General features: G+C 48.3%; 1 protein-coding gene across 4 annotated transcripts in view; it reads left to right on the top strand.

Annotated features, from left to right (window-relative positions):
• The window catches only part of TPCN1 (two pore segment channel 1), a 41955-nt gene that overhangs the window by 13578 nt on the left and 7550 nt on the right, over positions 1 to 20827 (top strand). For 3 of the 4 annotated variants that reach the window (XM_038152225.1, XM_038152224.1, XM_038152226.1), the window contains 19 exons: positions 3798 to 3922; positions 6403 to 6579; positions 7429 to 7542; positions 8318 to 8448; positions 9633 to 9721; positions 10303 to 10337; positions 10905 to 10963; positions 11688 to 11787; positions 12699 to 12815; positions 13672 to 13796; positions 14986 to 15034; positions 15231 to 15294; positions 16100 to 16144; positions 17362 to 17418; positions 17509 to 17562; positions 17912 to 17984; positions 18195 to 18302; positions 19486 to 19557; positions 20340 to 20429. In XM_038152225.1, the coding sequence (XP_038008153.1) occupies positions 3798 to 3922; positions 6403 to 6579; positions 7429 to 7542; positions 8318 to 8448; positions 9633 to 9721; positions 10303 to 10337; positions 10905 to 10963; positions 11688 to 11787; positions 12699 to 12815; positions 13672 to 13796; positions 14986 to 15034; positions 15231 to 15294; positions 16100 to 16144; positions 17362 to 17418; positions 17509 to 17562; positions 17912 to 17984; positions 18195 to 18302; positions 19486 to 19557; positions 20340 to 20429 (1684 nt within the window). Of the gene's footprint in view, positions 1 to 415; positions 1191 to 3797; positions 3923 to 6402; positions 6580 to 7428; positions 7543 to 8317; positions 8449 to 9632; positions 9722 to 10302; positions 10338 to 10904; positions 10964 to 11687; positions 11788 to 12698; positions 12816 to 13671; positions 13797 to 14985; positions 15035 to 15230; positions 15295 to 16099; positions 16145 to 17361; positions 17419 to 17508; positions 17563 to 17911; positions 17985 to 18194; positions 18303 to 19485; positions 19558 to 20339; positions 20430 to 20827 lie in introns of those variants that run through there. The other variant, XM_038152227.1, reaches the window with a different exon arrangement.

The raw sequence follows: 20827 nt of genomic DNA on the forward strand, positions 1-20827 counted from the left end.
TTGGTTTATAACTCTCTGAAATTGTAGGAGGTTACTAGTTTGTTGGAATTTTGAAAAAATTACTGTTCATTTGAAGAAGTGCACATATCAAAACCCATGGAAGTCCAGAGTGACTTCAGTTTGATATATAATAGCTGGCTGGGAAGGGTGATTTATCCCAGCCTCCTGTGGATGTTTTCTTGTCCCTTATTCTCCTTTCAGCTCTGCCCTGGAGATCCCCCATGGCTGCATGAGCTCCTCCGAATGAAAGGAGTTTATTTGCCCTCGGCCCATGGAGAGTTTTTCCTTCCCCTAAGCAGGGAATTTGTTTTGCAGAGGGAGAGTTTTGGGCTCTGGGAAGTTTACGCTCCTTCTCTTTCTTCCTTGTTTTTTTATTTTTTATTGTAATGATGACATATGGAAACTATTTACACAGGAGCATGCTCGGCTGCACTGAATGGAAATGCTGGAGTCCCGGCAGTCTCGTTCTGGATGCCTTGTGTAAGCAGCCAGCTGGTTTTGCTTTTCTTTCTTTCTTTTTTTTTTTTCTTTTTTTCTTTTTTCCCCCTCTTTCCCCCCTCTTTTCTTTTTTCCCCTCCCTCCCTGCCTCTCTTTTCAGGGAACGGCTGGGATAAGTTACACAAGTGTAAGGAAGGAAGCTTTGCCATCTGTGACCGGCTCACTTCTCTTCCTTTGGCGTGCTCCTCGCGCTGCAAACTTCACAAAATATCTGTTTTGTTTTTCGTGCTGGAGATTCCTTGCTGTGCCTGCTCAGCACTTTGACTCCTCTCCCGTTAGCTCATCGTGAGCAAGTTGTGCTAAATGCCAAAACACGAGAGCGCAGCACACGAATCCGCGCGTCGCCAGCACGCTTGTGCCTGGCAGCTACTCGTCCTGCCGCCAAACCTTCCAAAATCTCACCCTGGGAAACACCCAGGGAAAGGATCTCTCTGAGCTCTGAGCCACCTTCCTCAGAGGGGAGGGGAGAGAAGCCTCTCACTTCTGCAGGCAGCAGAGCAGATTTTCTTGTGCGGAGCTTTGCCCCGAGGAAGCTGCGAAATCGAGGAGCAGCTTTGGGAAGGGAGGGAGGAACTGCGGGCTGCGAGCACCGGCGGCTGCCATGCAGTGGAGAGAGCTGCCTGCCATCTACCTCGAGGATCCCGGGAGCCCCGTGCAGAGATCCTCCTATCTCATTGAGCTCCATACTGATGGTAAACGCCGCCGGGGATGTTGTGCAGCACGAGTGGAGCCGAGCTTGCATTAGTCTGTGTCATTGTTATCATGGGAGCAGCTGAGGAAATTAGCTTGCTGGAGGGCTGCCAAGCACACAGTCAGAGGGCTGCTCTTCAAATTTATTATTATTTTTATTATTATTTATGACCCAGATGATGCCGTTGCCTCAGGGATGCTAGATCAACCTTCTGGTACCTGATGGGGAAGGAGCTGATCCACAAAATGCAGCTCCCCACCGGAACACTTGAGTGTATTTTCTGTTGTCTGTGCCTGGTTTAGACAGCGGGAAAGCATCTTGATTTCTAGAGCTGTTTTTTAGTTCTGATTTGCATCTCTGAGTGCTGTTTTGTATTTGCAACCTTGGTCTCAGAGCTGGGACAGCTCTCCTGTGAGAAGCACAGAGCAGGGTCCTGTCCTGGGTTTTGCTGGGGTGTGTCTTTTCCTAGTGTCAGTCCATTCCAGAGAGGTTAATTTTTGCAAAAGAGCTGCTTCAGGGTTAAAGATGATTTTGGCATCTTTTGGCAGGGTCCAGTGTGTTGGTGTTTAGGTTAATGCTACATACCTTTGCTGTTTTGGCCACAGTGTGTTTTGATCCTCTTAAATGTTGCATATTGTGTAATGTAAAGTCCAGGTTCTGATTAAGATATGCTCCTCCTGTGACTGTTAAGCATCAGATGTGAAAAGGTTTTGCTCTCAGGCTGCAGTTTGAGGGAGTCTGTGTTTTTGAGACACATCCCCAGCAAAAGTTTTGTAAATAATAACATTTAAGAACTTTTTAGAGCTTGCAATATAATGCTTCTGATTTTTGCATATGGCTGTCATCTCTTAGTTAAAAAGCAAACCAGAAGGCTGCCATTCCAGCTCCGTGGATAAATAAAAACTCCATCATTCAGGTTTTTTTTTTTTCAAGAGCTGTGCTAAATCAAGGGTTGTGGGGGAGGAACCGGCCTCATTCAAACATTTGTCCAGATTTTGAGTGGTATTTTAAGGGTGTGGGGGAAGCAAGGCAGAGAAACAGGCTTCGTGCTGCAGAATGCTCAGCAACCTGAGTGTACAATCTGGAAGGTCTTCACAAACCCCAGAGAAATGTTATCTTAATTTGATTTGGGGGTGGAAGAGGCAGCTGTGGCTGTGCACTGGTGAAGGGGCTCTGGTTTCTTCCCACTCCCTGCCTCTGCCAGGAGCACATGGTGCCATCTCTCTTGGCGGGTGCAGAGTTTTTGGCATGGGCTCCCTCTCCACTCCAGAGGATGTTCTGGAGAGGCTGAATTCATCCAGGATTATTTTGTCACAGCAAATCTTCAGCAGGCTGTCATGAGAGGGGAAGAGAACCTCGTGGTGCTTTTTGCCCACTCTCAGATAACAACTTTGAACACAGAGAGAACGAGCTGCCACACCACAGCTCCTGTGCTCGTTAAAAAAGGGGGAAATCAGCACTGCTGTGCTGGCAAGCTCAGTTTTACATGTACCCGCTTTGGGAACATGAGGCACTGGAGGAGGGAAGTCTCTTCTGAGAGCAGGAACAACCATGTGATGTGGGAAATGTTTGAAACTCTGGAGAACTGAGAATGTGGCTAGCTCCACCACAGGCCCTGAGCAGGTCTCACTGCTGGGGACTCTCTGCTCAGTATTCTTTGTCAAAGGTAAAATAAAACCCCAGTCCCAGAAGAAGAAACCAAGTGACATTCGCTTTTTGTACAGTAATTGTCTTCTTGCTTAGTTTTCATCTGTCTTAATGGCACTGAGGCTGCAGAATGCAAAAATGGCAATTATTTTGGAGGTTACATACATGCTCTGTGTAACTCCTGTGGGAAGGGCACTGTGTATGTGTAGCTCTGCTTGGGAGTTGCTTTTTTGCAGTTGAATTGTTTTGGGGTTTTTTAAACAAAATCTTCATTTACAAAATCTGTTTCACACGTTCAGTATGGCATTGTTCTGTAGTTTTTTGCTGGTGAGAAGGACAGGTGCTCAGAAATGTCAGAATTATAATGTGTGGAGTGTGAACAGAAAATTCATCTTGGGGTTTGTTTGCATCAGAGGGGTGTTGGTACTTATCAGCACCTCAGAGTGTCGATGTGTTATTTAGTGGCTCTGAAGTGCCGGGAGAAATGGAGCTTTCTATTCAAAGTACTGACAGCTTCTCTCCTCGTCTTGGTGCCCTGTGGCAGGGGCAGTGCTGTGTCCATCCTTCCATGGCCTCTGCTCCAAGGACATGTGCAAAAGCTTCCTGCTCCTTCAGCAAACACCCTTCTCTTCACTGGGCAGGCCATCCTGGGAGGCTGGTGGCTGTTACCTGCCTGCTTGCAGATTGTGATGCTGATAGCAAGCTTCAGGCATGACAGCACACACCCCTGAGCCAGGAGAGCTGCTTGCTGTGCTGAGTAGGAAGCTTCTCTTCTGATGATCTTCCAGGAGCATCCCCGTGTGCAAGTGCTAGTTTGGAGTGTCTCTTTAAAGCTCCTACCTGCCAAGAGTGAATTTGTCAGTGTGCAGCTGCCGCTTTCCCAGCTGCTCTGTCTGTGATCCCAGAGCCTCCTGCTGCACCCCAGCTTCCCTGACGGTCGATCCCTGTTTCTCTGCTGCAGATGGAGGCAGCTATGACGTTGTCAGTGATGCCTCCAGCCCCGCGGCCAGGGAGTGCTGCGCCCAGCAGAGCTCTGCCCGCCACAACTGGGAGATGAACTACCAAGAGGCAGCCATCTACCTCCAGGTGAGCCCTGCTGCGTGGGGGAGAACGCTCTGCAGGAGCTACGGTGGTTCTTGGCCATGGGAAACAAACAGCTTCTGTTCTGAGGCTGAAAATTCAGTGCCTTGCCAAGGATTCTGCTTCAGGAGTAGGGCGGTGCTGGAGGCACCTCCAGATAGGCTTTGGAAGTCATTTGGGGCAACTAACAACGAAATCCCCATCCTTTCCCAAGGACTGTGCTGGTTGGGGGTTCAGCATATGCACAGTTCTGCCACCTTGGTGTGGAGGTTTGATGGTCACAGATGGGCATTTCATGTCTGCAGTTGCTCCAGGGAGAATGGTCAATGCTCTCCTGTTCTGGAAGTGCACGTCCCAGCCCTGCCTAGGCCATGGGGTGAGTGGGTGGGTGGCCCAATTAATGTCAGCCAAGTCCTGCAGGTCATGTGAGGCATGAGAGAAAGCAGAGGTCTTGATTTCTACAGGATTAAAGGATGCTGGGATTAGATCATCCCAGGAGGGAAATTTTTAATATTTAAACCAACAAAGAATCAAACCCCACCCATGCTTCAGTTTCCAGAAACACTATCCTTACTGCAACAAAGGGTTTGCTTTTTTTAAGGTTGCTGTACATCTGGTGTGAGGAATTACCAAAACTGAGCTTCTCCCTGAGCTGTCCAGTCTGAAATGGTTGCTGGTTCCACTACTGTCTATCCTTCCTTCTCTTCATTCCCTTTCAAAGCTCTGAAGTGCTTTGGACCTAGCTGTTTTTGTTTTTGTTTGGTTTGGTTTGGTTGGTTGGTTGTTTTTTTGTTGTTGTTGTTGTTTTTTGTTTTTGTTTAAGCTACTGCAAGGTGACAGAAACCATTTGTTCCTCCGTGCTCTGACCCCAGAGGACTGAGAAATCTCACTTCTCAGATATTTTAAAACAGCATAGGCTGGACCTTGACAACACTTGAGCTCCGTGGTGTGCTGGAGCAGCTGTGACAGTGGCAGGGTGGCTCCAGCCTCCATCCTAGGCTTTTGTTTAAACTCCTGATTATTGGAGCAGCTCTGCAAAGGGTCATTGAGCTGCTGCAGCTCTGATGGTGATGGGCACAGCAGGCCTGGCCCATCGAATGGGGATGACTGCTGCTGCTGCCTTGCCCAATGGCCACGGTGACACTGTCCTTGAAATGAGGTAGAATCACTTAAAGAGAGTTTTGTGAGCAGTGGCTGCGGGCAAGTGTTGGGTCTGGATAAGAGGGCTTTGCTGTCCAGGCACGTTTGGAATTGCCTGGTTCCCAAGAGGCAGGATAGGCTGTTTATCATTCCACAAGTGTGTCCTGCCAGGCGTGGATGGAAACAACCCTGCTGATCTCAGCTGGGCTCTGTGCAGGGCTGGCTCTGTCCTGCTCCAGCCCAGCTCTCCGACCCAGCAGCGTTTGTTCTGAAAGCCAGTGTGAGCTGCAGTCAGTGAGACTCCTGAGTGAACCCTCTCCTGAGCGAGTCTGGAGAATGTTTCACTTGCTAAAGGAGAGTTCCCTGGCCTCAGTATCCATTTGCAATCACAGCTATTCTGCTTTGATAGTAATAGCTTGGCTATCCTTGCAGTAATTGCCTGCCGGGTAAGATGTTAATTTAAATAAAACCTCACCACTTCTTGTGCATGTGTGTGGCCCTGCTGGGGAAAAGTGATCTCTTAAGACAGTTCCCAAGAGGTGGCAAGTTTCCTGTGAGTGACAAAAGCTCCCTTGCCAAAACTATTGACTCGAGAAAAAGAAGAAGCTGTTGGGAGGTTCTGATGAAAACCTCTAAAATCTCCCCAAGCTAAGTTTCATCCTAGGGGTAAAAATAGTAACGATGTAGCTGTTTGAAAATCAGTTGTAGGCAAAGTGTTAAGATGGAGTATCTGACCTTTTAATGTTAATTAAGTGTTCCATTTAAGAGGGAATGACAAATCAGCATAGAGACTTGTTAATTTTTCATGGAGTCTGTTTTATGTTCCTGAAGCAGAACACACTGTGTGTGCTCCAATGTTTTCTCCCAGACATTTTGCAAGGCCAAGATAAGGAGGAACAACTGTCAGCCAGGTGCCCTGGAGCTTATCTGGGTGTTTTAGTGTTCTGTCCTGGAGAAGTTTAATCAAATAAGTCTGTAAACATGTGGAAGTAGTTGCAAATAAATGAAGTGCTGTGTTTGTGTTGGGATGTTGGCTGAAGTTTCTTTGCCAGCCTTTATAAACTCTCCCAGCTCTCTGCTGCATTGTGAAAAGGCTCAGGGGTTTCTGGAGCAGGAGTTTGTGGATATTAAAGAGTTTCATTACTGAAATGTGGTTATGAGCAGAAGGGGATGTCCCGTGTCTGTAGAGTCCATTCCTCAAGAAACACATCAACAACAGGCTGTAAGTGGGAATAGTCTATTGGGAATTGGATCTAATCCCTGTAAAAGTCTGCATTCTTCACTCTTTTATAGTACCAAGAGTCACTAATGCTGTCACTAATGCTTCTTTATTCCTGCTGCCCTAGGAAGGAGAAAATAATGACAAGTTCTTCACTCACCCCAAAAATGCCAAAGCACTTGCTGCCTACCTCTTTGCACACAACCACCTTTTCTACCTGATGGAGCTGAGCACAGCCCTGCTGCTGCTGCTGCTGTCCCTGTGTGAGGCTCCAGCGGTCCCCATGCTCCGCCTGGGCATCTTTGTGAGTACCTGGCCCTGAACGACAAAGTCTGCTTGCTCTGCAGCGTGGGTAGGAGGAAAATGATGGCCAAACAGAGAGGAAGGAGGAGGCAGTAAGAGGAGAAAAAGCCACCTGGTTTGTTCTGTAAATGGTTGACAGCAGATAGGCCAGACAGCAAAACTTCCTTTTTCCATTTGATCTAGGCAGACCACCGTGAAAGCGATACTCATTTTGTGTTATCAATTTGTGCAGCTCTTCATTTAGTAGCAGAAATAGGTGGGTTTTTCCTTTTTCATGAGATAACTCAGCAGTCTGTGGGCTTTGATGGGGTGGTTTCAAAGCTGTTGTCAGGGCTGGTGCTATTACCCCAGCACCACCAGTGGTTCCCAGAACACAGATCAGGACCCTCCCTGTGATTGTCCAGAATGTCTAATTCAAGGGAAAACCCCTCTCTGTAGAAACTCTCCCTGCCCAGAAGCTCTCTTTCCCGTGTTCCACTAAAACAATTACAGTCTCCATCTTTTTTCAAAGTATTTGTGCTCAAGGTGTTGTCTTGGCCTTTTGTTTCAAAGGTATCAATAGGGTTTTTCCTGTGTTGCTCAAGCCCAGAAGGAGCATGGATTTCAGGAATTTCTGGCCTGGTACTGCTTGAAGGAAAATTGCACAGGCTTTAATAAAAGCACAAAGCAGTAGATGTAGGAATTTTGAGAAACACTGCTATGTTAGCTGTAAAAGAGTGGCTTGGGGTTTTCCTGCATGCCACAAGACAATGCTCAGAGTGCTGTCAAACCCAGCTGCTCCTTGGAGAAGGAGGGGCAGGAGTGTGGCCTCTGCAGTGCTGCTGTTCTCACCAAACCTGTGCCGCGGCAGGTCCACGCTACCCTGGAGCTGTTCGCGTTAATCGTGGTCGTCTTTGAGCTCTCCATGAAGATGAGGTGGCTGGGCTTCCAAACCTTTATCAGGCACAAAAGGACTATGGTCAAGGTGAGTTGTCTGCTTGATTGTCAGGGCTTCTCCTTTAGCACCTCCAAGAACCAAAGAGCCAGATGAAATACTGGCCTGCCCTGCAGCAGGGTGATGTAGCCACTGTGTCCCAGCTGCCAGATGATTCATGCGAGATCCCTCAACTCTCAGAGACACCTCCTGTAGCAGGCACAGGCCCTGCGAACCTGCCTTGGCGTTCAGAGGCAGAATGCTGAGTCAGGATGACTGGACAATAGGAGCCCCTCTCTCCCGCTTTCGGACCCTGGCTTATCTCTCTGTAAGGCTATAGGTCACTTTCCTTTAACCCTTACCATTGGACAATTCTCAAGCCTCCCTTGCCCTATATAAACCCCTGTTTCTGCCCGGCTCATCGGAGCCGCTGTCCCTGAGACCCTTCGGACACCCCGTGGCAGAGCTACAAAGAAGACCAATAAAGACATTGTCTTGGAACCTCACACGGCGCTCTCCTCTCTTTCCTGGTCTTCTGAGTGCCTGCTGCATGCCCCAGCCGAGCCTAGCAAGCCCAAGAGCTGGAATCACTCATGAGCTGAGAATCACTAAGCTGTATATCACTAAAGGCTTGCTAAGGCATAGGCTGAAGGCACTGCCAGAGCTTGGGCTGACTAGCCCCCCTCAGAGCTGAGCTATCCGGCTTTGATGCAGCTCCTGGGTACACCCCGTAGCCCAGCCAGCGGCATTAACCTCCCGTCCTTCAGATGTGCAGACAAACAGGAGGTCAGGCAGAGCTTTCCCTCTGATCCCCCCTTTCTTGCAGACGTGTGTGCTGTTGGTGCAGTTCATCGAGGCCATCGTGGTGCTGGTGCGCCAGACGTCACACGTGCGCATCACCCGCGCCCTGCGCTGCATCTTCCTCGTGGACTGCCGCTACTGTGGGGCTGTCAGAAGGTGATGCAGGGCTGCCTGGGGCTCTTCCCTCCTGGGGCTGGGCTGGAGGGAAAGTGCTCAGATCCTGTCGAGTTGGGCGTGGGTCTTGGGTCTTCCAAGAGACAGGAGCTGTTGTGGTTGTTGTAAAGTTGTTTATTGCATGAATACATCAGTCTCGAAGAATTCAGAGTATTGAAGTCTGTGCTAAAAGCTTCCTGGCGTAGAGTCCTGATGTTCTGAGCAGCAGCTAGCAGCTTCTATCCCTTGTTTTCTTCTTCCCCTTTGCACCCCAGTACAGGGGGATTTTATTAATAAATCATCCAGTCAGCTAAAAACACGATTCTAAAACATTCTTCCTATCTGAGCTTGATTCTAATGTGTGAAAGTAGTGTCAGTTCTTCCTCAAAATCTACACATGTAGTTCTGTCTGTTCATGCAAATAGTTCTGTCTGTTCTACCCAGAAATGCAAGCAATGTTCTGCTATATTTTCATTATGTCTGGCACTAAGTTAATTTTGTGCAAGGTAACACTACTGAACTTTAGACTAGGCTTTAGGGCTTTTTACTAGCTAACACAGTCTCTTAAGGCACTTAAGATATATTTCTACTTATTTAAAACTAAAGCTTACACTTCATGTCTGTGTGGCTTAATATATTTTATTTTCTCTAAAGGTTCCACTTTAATCCCTGCATTCCTTTCTCTCTCTGAGGGACTCAGAGAGGCTTCTATTTCATGCATTCCAGCAAAATCCTGCAAGCATCCCAGGAAAGTCAGTGTCTTTCACTGGCATTTGTGTTGGAGATGGTTCCACTGTGAGCTGAGTGTGGATGTGCTGATGGTGCACAGGGCTTGGGTGTGTAAAACACCTCAGAGAGACTAGCACAGGGTGTGGCTGCACTGGCTCTGCTCCTGGGCTTGCCTGGAAACTGCACAGCGAATCAGGGCTGGTCTTTAGTCTGCAGATGGAGAGTTGACAGCATGACATGAGTGTTGTTTGCAGTACCTGAGAGCTGATTGCAAAGGACAGATGGGTAGCTTGGAAATGATCCTAATTTAGCAAGCTTTCTACTTTTAATCCTTGGAGGGAGTGGGAAGAAAGCCTTCAAGTGTGGGGTAGTGGTGGTGGGTTTTTTCCTTTCCCCTGACAACCTGGAGGAGTCAATGTGCAAATTTTAATTTATTAATGTTTTCTCTTATTTTTCAGAAATCTGCGACAGATCTTCCAGTCCCTCCCACCATTTATTGACATCCTTCTCCTCCTGCTTTTCTTCATGGTGATTTTTGCTATTCTGGGTGAGTTGTATTTATGGATGGAGAAGTGATGCTCTTAACCAGTCATTGTCCAAAAGCAGCGTGAACAGCCTGGATGAATATAAATCTGATCAGATCCAAAGTGTTGCAAGTATCTTCCATTTATTCCATTTCATCTGCAGTCATCTGGAAGGCAGAGTTAAAACATCCAAAAAATCTGAAAGCTGGGTATTTAATTTTGATACAAAAGTCCTTTTGACCTCTTCCAGAGCACAGTCAGTGGTGTGTGTTTTCAAGCTGTGCTTCCACCAGCTCTTCCTCAATGCTGACTTTATTCTGCATCCTCACAAATGCATGTGCCTGGAGTGTACCTGCTACAGCCCAAACCATCCCCAGAAAGTTTATTTTCCAAAAGGAGCAGTGAAATGCCAATGACATCTATTGGCAAATCTCTGTGGAGAAAGTCTTCCAGATACTCCCATCCTCAGGGTGTCAGAGAGGATTTGCTGTTAGCTGGGACCTTCCCTTTGGGAGCAGCTCCACTGGTCGACACTGAACTGACTTTATTTCTGTTTGTTCTTTCTCCTTTCTCTCCTCCTTTATTTTCTCTGTTGCCTCTTTAGGTTTTTACTTGTTTTCTCCTAACCACTCGGATCCGGTGAGTATTTTGATTCTTTCATTGAGAATTCAACGTTACAGTGCAGTCATAGTTTATTCCATGTGAGACCAAACTGGTGGCTGCAGGTGACGCTGCCTTGCCCTCTGTGCCACCCTGCTTTACCCTCTGCTGGGGAGGGAGACTGGAAGGAACTTCCTCCAAGACAGGCTGTCCCAAAGGGAACGTTCTCAGAGTTGTTCCTTGTTCTTGATGCTTTCATTCAGCCAGAAGAGCCACCTGCCACTGGCCCCAGAGGAGAAGGTGTCTGGGGCAAAGCTCAGACATTTCCACTGCTGTGCTCAGAGTCCAGCAGCCCCTGGTTCCTGCTGCTGCTCAGGCTGTGGCTGCCTGGCAAAAAGTACTAATAAAAATGTGCTTTTGGTTTAACCCTTCATGCACCATCTCTCAGGGAACTTTAAAAGCGCTGAAGTACTTTTCCCTAGGGAAGGCATCAGGGAATTGTGGGAGTGCCTGTATCCAAAGGGGTGACGGGACTGGCTGTTTCTTTGAACAAAATGTCCCTCGGAGTTCCTGCTTGCATTTTGTCATGGGAATTTTTTCTTTCAGTACTTCAATACCTTAGAGAACAGCCTGGTGAATCTCTTTGTGCTTTTGACCACTTCAAAGTAAGTTCATGCTCTTCTATCTCAGTCTTTCCCTTTGTCCCAAAGGAGTCTGGCAGAGCCAAGAGTTTATCTGCAGAAATGCTCTGTCTCCAAATGGGTGACCTCTTTCCTCTGCCTGAGAGAGACAGATGTCCAGGGTCAGCCTGCATGGGAAGGGCTGGTATTCCATTTTACTTTAGGACACTGTGACCTCAGCTGCAGAGTTATCTCTAAGGACTCAGGTGTCTGCATCACTGTGAGGGCAGTCAGGGGGGAAGTAGCTTTGTTAGGCCTTGGTCCAAGAAGGGAAAATGTGTGTTTGTGCTCCTTTGTCAGCCAACAGCTCGGAGTTGAGAACTTCCCATTCCTGTGCTGCAGGTCATCTGTCTGCTAGGAAACTGGGATAACAGCAGTGAGTAAATACTGATCTGCTGTCAGGGAGAGCCCTGAGGATTAGGAAATTAGCAAAGGATGGAAGAAATCTGAGGTGGTAACACCTGCACCAGGGCTGTACTGCTGTTGTTAAGTATCAAAGCATAGCCCTGAACCACACCACAAATCCCATTTGGTGTTTGGGGTGTGTGAGGAATGTGCTTACCACATTTTTTTTTCCCCACAAGTTCTGTACAAGTGTGCAGATCTTTAAATGTGAGTTCATACCCGTACCCCGCCCTCTCCCTGTGCAGTGGGCTGTTATTTGTACTGTGAGTTTTTTGGTGTTCACCCTTGTGTCCTTTGGATGCAGTTTCCCTGATGTGATGATGCCGTCCTACGCCCGCAACCCCTGGTCCTGTGTCTTCTTCATCGTGTACCTCTCCATTGAGCTCTACTTCATCATGAACTTGGTGAGTGCCCAGGGGAACACTTCCCTTCCCTCTGCCTGCTTTTGGAGCTCATTGCTCAGTAGAGTCTTCCCCATTCCCAGAACTGCTCTGCAATCATCTCGGACCCTTTGGCAGAACACTTCTAGAAATGACAGCTTGGCTACAGATAGAACTCTTTTAATGTCTAACCATGAGGAATTGAACTAAATCACAGAAAACCAAATTATATGAGCATCTTTCGACTACTCTCCCATTAATATCGTGCTTGGAGTGACATACTCGGTTGCATGAAATTTATTACCCTTCTCTGTCTTAATTATTTATCATAAAATGGCATTTTATTATCTGGACTTGCCCGAAATACTTTGTAAATCAGTTTGAAGGGGATGGAATTACTCAGGATGGCAGGACTGCAGTGCTGATCACTGCAGAGTGAGAGCACGGCTGCCCAGGGTAGGATGTGAGTGCTGGAAAAGGCCTTGCCAAAGGAGCTGAGGAGTTCTGCAGCCCAAGGTGAGGGGTTTGATGCTTGTAGTTGGATTTCACTGCCTTCCCAGATGGAGGGTTGGCTTTGCTGTGTGTTAGCCAAAGCTCCCAGGAAGGGTGGATCCAGAGAGCAGCCCTCAAACCCTGCTTTCCAGGGACAGATCAGGGTGTTTTATTAAATCTTTTGATATGGTTTTCTGCTGGCATTTGTGTAGCTCTTAAAACCCACCAGCAAGTGTTGAGAGGCCAGAAACATCTGGACCTCCTCCAAAAAGTGGATCAGAGCCTGGGGATCCCTTTGTGGGATCCCTGGTGCCAGCGAGACCTCAACAACTCCATCAGCATTCCTGCTGCAGGCAGTGCCTCTCCTTGCTTCCCTGAAACCCTGCAGAGTATGAAGGTCAAAACAGCACTGGTTTGTTGTTTTTTTTTTCCTGTCTTCTCAGCTTCTGGCTGTTGTGTTTGACACTTTCAATGACATTGAGAAGAGGAAATTCAAGTCCCTGCTGCTGCACAAGCGCACGGCCATCCAGCACGCGTACCGGCTGCTGGTCACCAAACAGGTACAGCTGTGCCAGCAGCACCCCTGGCCTGGCTGCTGAAACAGCGCCTCCAAAAAAAGGGCTTTTTTCTCTCTTGATTGTGATCAGGCTCACCATGGGCTAGTGGGTTTTTTCATTCAGTTCACATCTGTTAGTGGAGAAAAAGCAGAGTGCTCTTAATTTCAGCCCTGCGTGAGGTTATGCAAAATGAGGGAGATTTGTTCTGGAGTGCATGTGATCATTGATTTCTCTCTGAATCAGTCTGGGTCACTTGAGGACTTGTTTGGCTTACCAAGCATCACTACTGAGAGGAGGGATGGATCATAGAATTGAAAATATAATCAATTTTCTAGATCCTGTGTAAGTGAGCAGTGCAGAAACAGAAGGAATTCACCTACAAACAGCTTTTTACAGGGACAAGCAGTGTGGGGAGAAGGTTGATTTCTTGCTTAAGTTGTTGGAGTAGCAACTGAAATAAGACCCAAAAATAACTAACCCACTTCTAGTAGATTAGTTCATGGTTAGTGCACATAGCTGACGGTCTTAAAAAAGTGCCATGATGGGATCTGTTAGGCTGCCTGCTAATTTCCCAAGAAGAGGGGTTGAACTCTGCTTGGGGTGTCTGGCTGGACAATTTTCAGGTGATGGGGCAGCAGGGAACAGTTCTGCGTTTGCTAAAGGGACCCATTGCCAGAAAGGCTTTCTGATCTCTGTGCCCTGGGATGAGCTTGGTGTGTTAAAGTAATCGCTCAGGGTACTTAGGGGACTCAGTTATAATGTATGAAATCCTGCTTAAAACAAATCCAGAGCGAGAATTCAAAGCTCTGTTCATTCCTGCCTGATGCTGCTGCTTCTGACAGCATTCCTTTGTTGCCAGAGGCCATCTGGAATTTCCTTCAAGCACTTCGAAGGGGTGCTGCGGTTCTACAAGCCTCGGATGTGTGCCCGGGAGAGATATCTCACCTTCAAAGCACTGAATCAGAGCAATACCCCTTTAGTCAGGTAGGATGGTCCTGCTGCTGCACCCAGAGCAGGGAGCTTGCTGTGCTTTGGAGAGCATGGCTGGGTTTATGGAATGAGTGTTCTAGGATGGGAAGGGTTTTTCTGGGAAGCAGGGAGCTGGGAGGGGTGGGTACCCTGAGAGCTGAGGTGCTGGAGTTCCTGCGTGCCCTCTTGTGGATACAGCACTCCTGGCACTCCCAGGCAGGAGCTGCTTCCCTCTCCCCTGGCAGAGCAGAGGCAGGAGCTGGGGAGCAGCACTGGAGCCTGCCAGGAGCATTTCCTCACTCAGTGCAGCCTCGCAGCTTAACAAGTTTTTGCTTTTTTTCCAGCAGCTGGCTGTCCCCCCCAGGGTTTTGTTAATTAAAATTTGGTTCTGCTGGTGCTTTCAGGGCTGCCATCCTCTGTGTTATGAGGCAGAGAATTGCCATTCTGGTAGGGGGTGGGTGCAGCTAACTCCAGCCAGCAAGGGATTAGAGGGAATTAGAGCAGGAGACCTTCTCTTCCTTTTCCTTTGTTCTGGCCACAGACAGGTTCCAAGTGACTCTCCTATGAAACTGGTGCTGATGCTTCTTCTTGAAGTCAAGTGCCACAGAGAAGCATTGAAAATGGCACAGGGAGAAAGACTGAGTTGTGAAATTTAGGCACCGATGTCACCAGTAAGAGTCTGAGAAGTTCAGCATCCTCACTTCCAGACACATAAAAGCTGTTACAGGCCTGACCCTGGGCACCTAGACAGGCACTCATGTTCTATGAGTTTCTTTGCTTTCATGTCCTTTATCAAACTTCATTTTTACCTTGAAAAGAAAATGTGCAAAGATGTTAGAAAAGGACTGTATGAGTAATTAAGCCAGTCCAAGAGTTCTTCATGAAGAGCGGTGCAATCTCCATCCCTTGGAGCTGGCATCTGAGCCTCAGGTCTTTCCTCTCAGTGGTAAAACTCTGCAGTTCATTAGAGTCAGAGTTTCCCTTAAGGGCTGAAGCATTGCAGAAAGGAGATTCTGGCCATTGTCAATCAGGAACCTTTGGCCAGGCTGGGAAGAGGTCACTGCTGAGTCCTGTCAGCTGTGGCTGCAGTTCTGATAAGGAGTTAATAACTTCCAGGGACTCTCCACTGGTGATGTCTGACAGGGACAATTAAAGATCTGCTCGCCCTCAAGGCTCTGATCAGATGTTTTGTTCTGTTTTGCAGTCTAAAGGATTTTTACAATTTCTATGAAGTTGTTGGCTTAAAATGGAAGGTAAGAGTTTGCTGGGGGGAGAGGAAGGAAACCGTGTGTGGGAGGGAGAGAAAAGGAGTGGTTAGAGAGGAGCTGGGTGAGAAACAAAGGATCTAAGAGAAGTAGGTGATGGGGGTAGGGTGGTTCTCCATCCCTGCCCTTTTTTTTGCATGGATGTGGCTCTGGCTGCTGCTGACCGTGGCTGCTCTGCTTCCAGGCCAAACGGAACCGCGAGCACTGGTTTGATGACCTGCCACGGACTGCGTTCCTTATTTTCAAAGGTAACGCACTCTTTTCATGGTGTGTTCAGCTGACAGGAAGAGTATTCTTTACAAAGATGGAGACTCTGAAGCTACTTTCTCTTATGTCCCTGGCAAACACCTGAGGGAAGGCCTTCTAACCAACTCCATGTGTATCCTGAGCCTCCGAGGCCAGAGACTTGGATACAGAGTCTCCAGGGAGGATTTCTGCGCTGTAAATATTTCTGCAGTGACTGTGGAGTGGGATTTGGGTTGTCACAAAAGCTGTTAGGCTGCCTGTTCCCAAGGTGTGGTTGCAGCTCCCATTCAGGTCAAGTACAGCAGTTTGGGAAGGGAAAAGGGGCCTGAAACCCCCATCAGAGTCATATCTTGCCAATTTACCTCCTGTGTCCCAAGTTCCCTGACTGGATGTTGCCATTCAGAATTAAGAACCTGCATCTCTTCTGAGGTGTTTTGTGCTTCTGGGGAGCAGCTGACACCCTCTGATCCAAATACAGCTGCCACAGGAGCCCTCAGAGCTCTGCTGATGCTCCCAACCCTCCTTGTTGTTCCAAACACAGAGCATTTACCTCTGTCCACCCCAGAATTAGCACATAGGGACCCAACAGGGCATCTTGGGGGCTAAGGATAATGACTTCATTGCTGCTAAAATTCTAAAGAATATTTAAACTTGTTCCCAAAAGTGGAAGTTAATCATCTGCTGATCTGTTTAGCTTCTGTGCTGAGGATTGGTATGGGAAATGTCTCTAGGGAGAAGACAGAGGGATCTGTGGTGTGGAGGATGGTGTAAACCATGGTTTGTTTTATCATCCTTTCCTTCACACAGGCATCAACATCCTGGTGAAGTCCCGTGTGTTCCAGTACACTATGTGTGAGTAAGAATAATCTGCTTGTGTCCCTTGCTTGTGTGGCTCTGGTGTGCTGGCTCTGCCAGCCCTCCAAGGAATTTGGAGGAACTTTCATGGAATTCACAGAATCACTGGGTTGGAAGAGACCTTCAAGATCACTGAGTCCAACCCAGCCCCAACACCTCAACTGAACCCTGGCACCCAGTGCCACATCCAGGCTTTGTTAAACACACCCAGGGATGGTGACTGCACCACCTCCCCGGGCAGCCATTCCAGAACTTTATCACCCTTTCTGTAAAAAACCTTTTCCTAATATCCAACCTGTATTTCCCTTGGTGCAGCCTGAGACTGTGTCCTCTGGTTCTGTCAGGGCTGCCTGGAGGAAGAGACCAACCCCACTTGACACAGCCACCTTTCAGGGAGCTGTGGAGAGTGATAAGGTCACCCTGAGTCTCCTTTTCTCCAGGCTAAACAATCCCAGCTCCCTCAGTAGTTCCTCACAGGGTTTGTGTTCCAGGCCCCTCACCAGCCTTGTTGTCTCCTCTGGACTCGCTCGGGCATCTCAATGTCCTTCCCAAACTTGGTGTGGCCTGAGCTGTGGTTCATGAACTAATTTTGGAGTTTTGGTGGAGAGGGAGGGAGCTGCTTCATTGTACTACCAGCCTGGGCTCTCAGCTCTCTCCCTGGCTCACTGCCCAGCAGCCCTGTGGGGCTGGTGCTGGAGGAGTCAGCTTGGTGTGTTTGGGTGGGCTGGTGGTCAGCTTTCCCAGACCTTGGGGGGTTTTTCTTGCAGCTGAAGGATACTGGATGAGGAAGTGCCTTGCCAGTGAGCCACATTGTTTGCTCTCAAGGAGCTGTGAGCATCCTCGCTGCTGGAGGGATTGCTTGGCAACTGAGCTGCCTGTGAGAGGGAATCCATGCTTCTGTTCTCTAGAGGAGGAACAGTGCTTCCTCCTGGTGCTACCTGCTGGCTTCTAAGTGATTATTCCTACTCAGTAATTTGGGGGTTGGGTTTTTTGTTTTTGTTCTTTTAGCTTTGTTTCTTTTTGACCATAAAGGCACTGCATCTGTTAAAGGCCTGGAGAAAGACATGGGGGAAGACTCACAATTTAATTTATGAGTTCAGTTTGTTCATTGACTTGTAACCAATGCCACTTGTCCTATATTGTATTCTTTTTGTTGGCCTAAGAAATGGATATCCAGGAGTGGTTTTGCTATGGGTTTTTCCTTTCTTTTCCAGACACTGTGGTGGCTGTGAATGGAATTTGGATTCTTGTTGAAACCTTCATGCTGCAAGGTAGGAAACATCACAGCTTGTTGCTCCACTGTGGTGCTGGGGGATTAGAAAAAAGGGAGAACTTGAGAAAGCTGTTCTTGTGTCTTGCAGGAGGGAATTTCTTCTCCAGGAATGTCCCTTGGAGCTACATAGTCTTCCTCACAAGTAAGCTGATGCCTCCCAACAGAGCTGTGCCATTTCCTGAGGAGCTGGGAAGGGAATTGAAGTTATAACTCAGCTATGGGTGTAGAGCCTCCATCCAGAACAATGGTGTGCCTGGCAGGGATTGTTTTGTAGACTTCTCCGGAGAGAAATCTCCATGAACACAGGGAAATGTGTTGATTTGGAGGGGAAGAGTCTCTTTGGCACCTCACTGAGAATGGAGAGGGTGGGTGGGGTCTGTTAAACCCCTGTTTAACAGAAATTCCTTTAAAACCACCGCACATCCGTGAGGGAAGGCTTCCCATGAGCCTTTCCTGTGAGGCTGCTCATTCCTGATGCTCTTGTTTTGCAGTCTATGGCGTGGAGCTGCTCCTGAAGACCACGGGGCTGGGGCCTGTGGAGTACCTGTCTTCAGGCTGGAATCTGTAAGTGCACATTCATCTTTTTGGGCTGGAAACACCCAAACTGCTGAGCCAAGCCTGTAGGGAGGAGGCCATCAGCCAGCTGTTACAATTCTTCTGTCCCTGGCCTCGTGCATCTTGTTAGGCTGGACCAGCACCAACCCCTCTTCTCTGCTGAAGCACTGCTGATAAATCATTGCTCTTACGTTAATTAAATTTCATTTTTCTTTCCAGCTTTGACTTCTCAGTCACCCTGTTTGCATTTTTGGGGCTCATGGCACTGGCATTTAACATGGAGCCCTTTTACTTCATCGTGGTCCTGCGACCCCTCCAGCTGCTGAGGTGAGCTGGGAAAGGCTGGGAAGTGGGGAATTCCAGAGAGCAAGTGGGAGAAAACAGGCTTGTTTTCCATCACTCCAACTGGGGGCTGAGCTCCTTAGCAGGAGAGGGCAAGGATTGCTCTGTGGGAATGTGACCGTGGCAAACAGGAATCGCGTGGGGTAATGGGATTAGCCCGAGTTACCAAAATGAATGATAACAAAAACTTGGGATGGGATATGAACACCCCGTGCTTTGGAGCTTAAGCTGATCTGTAATAGAGATCAAGGGATTTACTGGGGGCAGATTATCCTGTGTCTGCCTTCGTGGGGTTCTTACACCTCCTCTAAATTGTCTGATGCTGTTCAGAGGAAAGCTTTTCTGTCAGGGTGAGATGGTCTGAGCCAGTTTAATAATTTCCATTGAATTACCAGAAATTACAGTTTTCAAAGGATGCTGCTTTCTAGGGTGAAGTACTGCCCTGCTCCAACTGCATCTCACACTTTGAGAATGACCATGGCTTGTAACCTCTCTGCAGTTCAGGGAGCTGGGGCTGATTAACCCTCTCCTGTCAAGGTGCACTCACCTTCACAAACACCTCCAGAGCCACAGAAGGAGGGGATTTGAGGTGAAATATTTCATTAAAAACAAGCTGATGTAATTAAGCTCTTCAGTGAGGATTTTAAGAACACTTCATGACACTCGAGAGGGGGAAAAAAAATGTTTTCTCTGTTCCTCCCCTGCCTAAGCCTGTTTGGCAGCTGTGTTTCTCTGTAAAGGCTGATGGGGTTGCCAAATCTTAAATTAGCAGGCACAGTGTAGTTTTCTTTCATCAATTTTTATTGGGTCATGGGGGAAACACAGAAAAGCTTGTGTCTGGGGGAAGCAGGAATGAATCCTGACCCTGTACACGGACCTAGTGTAAGTTCTTACAATTTTTAGGAGTTTTAAATGACTGTTTATGCATCGTGCCATGTAAAAAGACAGTCTTTTTTCCCCTGAGATGCTCCATCCTGTAGAATGTGTCATAAACATTTAGATGAGGCAGCAGGAAGGTGAGCAGAGACCACTTGAACAAGAAGTCAGGAAACCTCACTGTCACTGACCTGTGACCTGTGAGGTAGAGAGCTGGGATTCTGCTTTTTGCTCTTTCCCCCAACACCAGGAGAGCTGCAGGCTATGGGTAACTCCTGGCCTCTCCTTTCAGGCTCTTCAAGCTGAAGAAACGCTACAGGAACGTCCTGGACACCATGTTTGAGCTGTTCCCTCGCATGGCCAGGTACCAACCTCTGCTCTTGGGGTGATGGCAGGGAGAGGGCAGTGAAGGCTTGGGGTCAGGGCAGGGACCTGTCCAACCTGCTCTGATCTGTCAGTGGGTACTCACTGATTCTTCTTAGCCAGTGGAGTATTCATCTTCCAATTCCTTGGAGCAGCAATACTCCAGCACCCTGGGCTCCTCCTGCTTTGGTGGTAGGAGGATAACTAAGAGCTGTTTTTAGTTTTTCTCCCCCATCCCAGCTCTTGCTGGGAGACAAAGCCCCTGTGGGAAGAACCTTGGCATGAATCCCCTTGGCCCCAGCTGTTGCCTGTCCTCAGCAGAGCCCCTGAGAGCATTTTTATGAAATGGTGGGGCAGAGGGAGCCTGGTGCTTGAGTGCTCCTCCTCAGCCCTGCTTCCCTCCCCGGAGGCCTGAGCTGGCTGGAGAGCCCTGTTCTTGGCACAGTCCCTGCATGCAAGGACGTGGAGAGGGCAGAAACAGTGTCTGGTGTTCTTTATTGAAGGAGCTGTGGAGAGATGTTTATTGAACAGAAAAGGACAGGCTGGGAGGGGATCCAGGCTGCTCTTTGGTTTCTCTCTCCAGTGAGCAGCAAACTCCTTGTCCAAGGACTCCCTGAATGAGGGCAGGCCAAGAGCTGCAGAGCCACAGCAGCAGGGAGGGTGGGCTGGGGTTTCCAGTGCTGCTTCCTATCCCTTGGAAATTCCTCCCAGAGCTAGGATTTTGTGTTTCCCTGCCTTAGCAACTCTTCAGCAGCACAGTACTCTTTCTGTTTCTGCCTCCAGCTTGGGTTTAACCCTGCTGATCTTCTACTATTGCTTTGCCATTGTTGGCATGGAGTTTTTTGCTGGCGTGGTCTACCCGAACTGCTGCAAGTGAGTACCTCAATCCAGCCCCCTCAAGAGTGCTTTTGGTGCTCAGCCAGCAGCATGGAGCTCTGGCAGCTCCATTTCCTTGTGGAGAAGTGGCCTGGGGCTGAATGGGGTTTTGTAGCTAAGGCAACACGTGGCAAAAATCCAGGAGATACTTCATTTCTCTTGCCCCATGCCTGGAAGTGTCCAAGGCCAGGCTGGATAGGGCTTGGAGCAGCCTGAGATGGTGGAAGGTGTCCTTGCCCATGGCAGGGGTGGAACTGAAGGAGCTTTAAGGTCCTTTCCTACCCAAACCATTCTGTTTCTATGACGCCAGAGTTGCTTGTCCAGCAACAAATTCACCCGTACATAAATTCACCTGGTCCTGTACTCTAAGCTGTGCTGTGCCCTTTCCACCTTTA

The sequence above is a fragment of the Motacilla alba genome, chromosome 15 (genome assembly GCF_015832195.1).
Source record: "Motacilla alba alba isolate MOTALB_02 chromosome 15, Motacilla_alba_V1.0_pri, whole genome shotgun sequence".
NCBI classification, from domain to species: Eukaryota; Metazoa; Chordata; class Aves; order Passeriformes; family Motacillidae; genus Motacilla; species Motacilla alba.